Source organism: Austrofundulus limnaeus, unplaced genomic scaffold, assembly GCF_001266775.1.
Source record: "Austrofundulus limnaeus strain Quisiro unplaced genomic scaffold, Austrofundulus_limnaeus-1.0 Scaffold1219, whole genome shotgun sequence".
NCBI classification, from domain to species: Eukaryota; Metazoa; Chordata; class Actinopteri; order Cyprinodontiformes; family Rivulidae; genus Austrofundulus; species Austrofundulus limnaeus.
Genome location: NW_013953621.1, coordinates 24,603 through 29,842, shown reverse-complemented (window position 1 = coordinate 29,842; position 5,240 = coordinate 24,603). Strand labels below are relative to the sequence as shown.

Below are 5,240 nucleotides of genomic sequence, written 5' to 3'. Positions count from 1 at the left end.
ATCATACATTGTATTTTTCTGGATTTTTGTTTTAGATTCCATCACTCACAGTTGAAGAGTACCTATGATAAAAATTACAGTCATCTACAAGCTTTGCAAGTGGGAAAACCTGAAAAATCAACAGTGTTTCAAATACTTGTTCTCCCCACTGTACGTAGGCGCTCCCAAGTAGGGACTTGTCTCTGGAAAGCCTCGATAAAAGACGCCGACGTCTCCTCTGATGATGAGCGCTAGTGTCGTGGTAGCAACATGCTATGTGTTTACATCCATCGCTGCCATGTTTGTAATGACTTATCATGAGAACAAACGTATTCACGTGACTTTAAKAACATTTATTACTTAATGGAAACACWGCAGTTGTGAAACTGTGTTTTTCAACATTAACAAAATATCGACAAAGTTTTGCACACATTTGTAATGGAAACACAGCTTGTGTTTGTTTACCAGTTGTTCCCAAACTTTTCAGCTTTTGACCCACAAAGTAAAATAATCAGAGACCTGAGCCCACCGGCTGTTGTCGGTTGATAAACATTGTTTTCACGTCAAATAAACAAGAGCATAGTAACATTATTTGTTACATTATTTTTGTCCATTTTAAGTACGCTAATCTTAATATTTTGTAACGACAAAGGCAAAAAATGTTTGTCACTTTTTGGTGTAATTAAATTCAGAAAATATTTTCAGGACCCAACCTTGATGTTTCTGGACCCCACTGTGGGTCCCGACCCAAACTTTGGGAACCACTGGTTTAGCCTATATGTGCCAGTAATTATTATAAATGTTGTGTTATAATGATGACACTGTCAGGAAACTTACTTTACAACACAAAAAGAGATATTTTAAAGGTGTTGTGAAACCGTGTTTATTTCTGTACACAATGATAAAAGTGTGATGTGTAACCCGGACTCACAGCGTCATCCTGGGGCTCCACTTCACCTCCACTCCGCTCAGTTTGCCCCAGAAGAACCTGTCGTTGAACTGCAGGAACATGGCCCTCACGTCCGGGTTCGGGTCCAGCATCTCCCAGGACTTGTCCACGATGCTCAGCGGCCGCTCGGGCCGCGGACTCGGCTTCAAACTGGGGACACCTCCAGCCGCCTCCACCCTCGGGTTCTTGCCGCTCTTTCCGCAGTCCTCTCCGGTAAACTCGTGCGSTGGAAGCAGAGAAGTCTCGAACTCACTGTCGAACTGATCCTGCAGCTGAACGGCGAGCAGGAAGTCCGCGTCCATCATGAAAACAGGTAGATGCTAACTAGCTAAGCTAAGCTAACAAGCTAACGGAGATCGTAAGTTCCGGAACAAATAACAACTGAGCCTGGATTAAAGCACCRGTCCTTCGGAGTAAATGTGAGCACAAGTCCTGGGGTCGGTGTCATATTTTTTTTAAAGTAAGTCACATGTTTTTAGGCAGGGTACTTTGCTAATCCATCCAAAAYCAGCTCCACCGGCGCCGATGTGTATTTCCGGCAAGCACAAGAAGTACTTCCGGTGTATCTTTCTAAAAACAACCGGTTACGTAGTTGACTTAGCTATTTTCTTAATTTTTTATTTAATTTTAATTAACAAATGAATAATATGCTAAGATAAATATAACATGTTGGTTTTTTTTATCGCTGAATTGTCGTAAAAACGTGTAGTTATTTATTTTCAAACTGCCCAAAGGGCTTCTGGGAAATGTAGTCTATCATTGAAAAAGCAAAACTTAATCAGAATATTGTTTAAAAACATATTAGTTTAATAGAAAACGAACATTGTATTCCTGTAATACATTATAACATGATTATTTTTATTTTATTTACCTCATCAAATATAACTCGGGACTGTTTTTGTCGTGACAACCCGGAAGTAGCAGTTTTCAACCCGGAAGTAGCCGTTTACAGCTCCCTGTCCGTCTAGAAGCGGAAATGAACGAGCTCTTTTTCACTTCATGTTTTTCTCCATTTTATTAACAGCTTAAGAAGAAATAAATAAATAAACACCACGAGGCTAAAGATGTCGGAAACCGGGAATCGACTCCGGAAACTGCTCGAATCGCCGAACTTCGACCCGCAGTCGTACGTGAAGCAGCTGTCCCAGCAGTCGGATGGCGACAGAGACCTGCAGGAGCACCGGCAGAAGATCCAAAACCTGGCCGACGAGACGGCCCAGAACCTGAAGAAGAACGTGTACAAGAACTACAGACAGTTCATCGAGACGGCCAAGGAGATCTCGTACCTGGAGAGCGAGATGTACCAGCTGAGCCACATCCTGACCGAGCAGAAGAGCATCATGGAGAGCATCACCCAGGCCTTGCTGTCCGCCGACAAGGACGAGACCTCCAAGGAGATGCAGGCGGCCTTCCCCAAAGAGACAGAGGAGCTGAAGCAGAGGACCCTCACCTCTCTGCTGGAGAAAGTTGAAGGAGCTGAGAACATCATGGACACCCCAGGGAGACACCTGGTCTACAACGGGGACCTGGGGGAGTTTGATGTGGACAACATGGCCCACATCCAGAAGGTGCAYGCCTTCCTGATGAACGACTGCCTGCTGATCGCCACCTGGCTCCCCAGCCGCAAAGACAAGGTGAAGTATAAATACAACGCCCTGTACGACCTGGAGAGCTTCGCCGTGGTGAACGTGAAGGACAACCCCCCCATGAAGGACATGTTCAAGATCCTCATGTTCCCGGACAGCCGCATCTTCCAGGCCGAGAACAGCAAGGTCAAGAAGGAGTGGCTGGAGATCCTGGAGGCAACCAAGAAGAATAAAGCCTCCAAGGACAAACACAAGAAGGAGGAGGCGGCTCCTACGTCTCCTGTCCGAGCCGAGGTCTCCACCAACCCCTTCGACGTGGACGACGAGCCAGCAGAAGAGTGCGCGAGCCTCAGCCCCGAGTGGATCCAGGAGCTGCCTGAAGACCTGGATGTGTGCATCGCCCAGAGGGACTTTGAGGGTGCCGTGGACCTGCTGGACAAGCTCAGCGAGTACCTGAAGGAGCAGCCGGCCAGCCCGAAGGTGAAGGAGCTGCGGGCCAAGGTGGACGAGCGGGTGTGGCAGCTGACCGAGGTGCTGGTGTTTGAGCTGTCTCCGGACCGCTCGCTGCGAGGGGGGCCGAAAGCCACCCGGAGAGCCGTGTCCCAACTCGTCAGGCTAGGTTTCTGTTTTTAGTTTTATTTTTCTATCCACACAAATCCACCGCTTTATTTAGATTAAATCAGGGGTTCTCCAGACGTTTGTTTCTGGGGACCCCTCATAACCCCCCCGCTGTTTTAAAAGATAATTTATTGTCATTTCAACCCCTAAATGCCACGGAAATATATATTTTTATTAAGTTTATTATGTTTGTTTTATTAGTTCGTTGTTCTCCGTGCATTTAAAAAACAAATTAACATTTTAGTAACAATTTCTGAGGACCCACAAGATACCTCTCACAGACCCCTGGGGGTCCAGGGACCCCAGTTTGAGAACCTCTACAGATCAGCTCACCTCTCGTTTTTATCATTGGACTTAAAAAGCATCAAACCCGTACTGTAAAAATCTGATTTTTAGTTTAAATAGAGAAATTGCATTTCCACGAAAATGCTTGTGTGCATGCTTCCTGCTGAAAACGAGCTGAAACTTTTTAATAACAAAAGTGTTTCTGCAAGTTTAAACTTTTACAGTTGAAAAAAGCAACAAAAAAAAAGCCTAACTTTGCAGGAAAAAAGTAAAAAGAAGCAAAAAAATATAGTTGAAAAAGCAGAAAACAGCTAAAAACAGCAGAAAAATACATAAATACCACAAATTTGCAGAAAAAAAGCTCAAACAGTAGAAAAAGCAAAAGAAGATCTATAGTTAAAAGCTAAAATTAGCATAAAATAAGCTAAGTGTAGCAGCCACAAGCTGTAATTAGCATTCAAGTGGGAAAAAATGTAAAATTGGCAGAAAGAAATGCATAAATGTACAAAATTAAATAACTAAAMCAGCCAAAATTTTAAGTAAAATAGTTCAAAAGTAGCTGGAAATTTTTTAATTAGCATAATGAAGCATAATGAGCTTAAGGTTGCAGAACTTAGCAGAAAAAAAGTTATATTAGCCACAAAAACTTGTGTATTTAGCTTTAAAAAGAAGYTAATTTTAGCTAATAACAGCTAAAAATTAGCTTAAGTTGCAGCAATAGATGAAAATAKYAGAATGCACMTGTAAGGAGCAGAGTTTGCACAAATTAGCAGAAAAATAAAAGCAGAATAATAGCAGAAAGAAGCTGAATTTTAGCTGAAATTGCAGAAAATAGCTAAAATTAGCAAAAACGTAAGAAAAAGTTAAGACAGGGAGCAGTACCAGACCAAAAGGTGTACGGATCTGTAAAGATTCAGAAACATTTGAAAGGATTTTAAGGATGTTGAAAACAGCTCCATTCATTTAGGCAAAAAAAGTGGCTAAAAAATGTGAAATAGCTGAAAAGGTAAAAACAGCTGAAATACCAAAAGCCATAGCAGGATTGTCATAAATGAGATGAACGTTTTCATGTATGAATCGTTGAAATGGCACAAAAATCGTGGAGCGAGTTCGATGCTGAGAAGCGTACRGAAGGAGAACCGATCACATAATAACGTGGGTTCTTCTTCTTCTCTCAGGTCAGTCCACCAAAGCGTGCGAGCTGTTCCTGAAGAACCGCGCCGCGGCCGTCCAAACGGCCATCCGGCAGCTGCGCATCGAGGGCGCCACGCTGCTGTACATCCACAAACTCTGCAACATTTTCTTCACCAGCCTGCTGGAGACCGCCAAGGAGTTCGAGATGGACTTCGCGGGGAACACCGGCTGCTACTCCGCCTTCGTGGTCTGGTCCAGAGCGGCCATGACCATGTTTGTGGACGCCTTCAGCAAACAGGTCAGCAGCAGGGGGGCCACTAGGGTGGCCAGCTTGTTCTCAGGGGGGGCCATGCCCCCCCTGAGAACAAGCTGGCCACCCTAGTGGCCCCCCCAGTTTTATCCTGTTGAGTACCCAGGTTTTTCCTTTTTCAATTCCCCTACATATTTAGGAATATAACCTTATAAATATTAAAAGAAACACTATTTTTTTAACAATTAATTAATTTTAATAATTATATATTAAATATAAAATGAGGCAGTACAGCGTCACAGTTGGTAGAGCAACATATAGATCAACTTCCTGTTCTCCAGTTTTCTCTCACAGACCAAAATCATATTTATTATATGACATAAAAAACAAATAACTTAATAATCTGTGATAACACTACAGTAGATGTAGTTTGTAATTG

The 5,240-nt window shown here is 43.2% G+C and overlaps 2 protein-coding genes across 2 annotated transcripts in view; one reads left to right on the top strand and one right to left on the bottom strand.

Annotated features, from left to right (window-relative positions):
• sprtn (SprT-like N-terminal domain) overlaps positions 1-1,473 on the bottom strand; it is a 5,391-nt gene extending 3,918 nt beyond the window's left edge. The window contains exon 1 of the mRNA XM_014031294.1: positions 911-1,473. Coding sequence (XP_013886748.1) covers positions 911-1,233 — 323 coding nt within the window. The 5' untranslated portion in view covers positions 1,234-1,473. The remainder of the gene's footprint in view (positions 1-910) is intronic.
• A 379-nt stretch (positions 1,474-1,852) lies between these two features.
• The window catches only part of exoc8 (exocyst complex component 8), a gene marked incomplete in the record, with an annotated part of 9,399 nt that continues 6,011 nt past the window's right edge, over positions 1,853-5,240 (top strand). Inside the window, 2 exon segments of the mRNA XM_014031293.1 lie at positions 1,853-3,133; positions 4,596-4,849. Of these exon segments, the coding sequence (XP_013886747.1) occupies positions 1,993-3,133; positions 4,596-4,849 (1,395 nt within the window).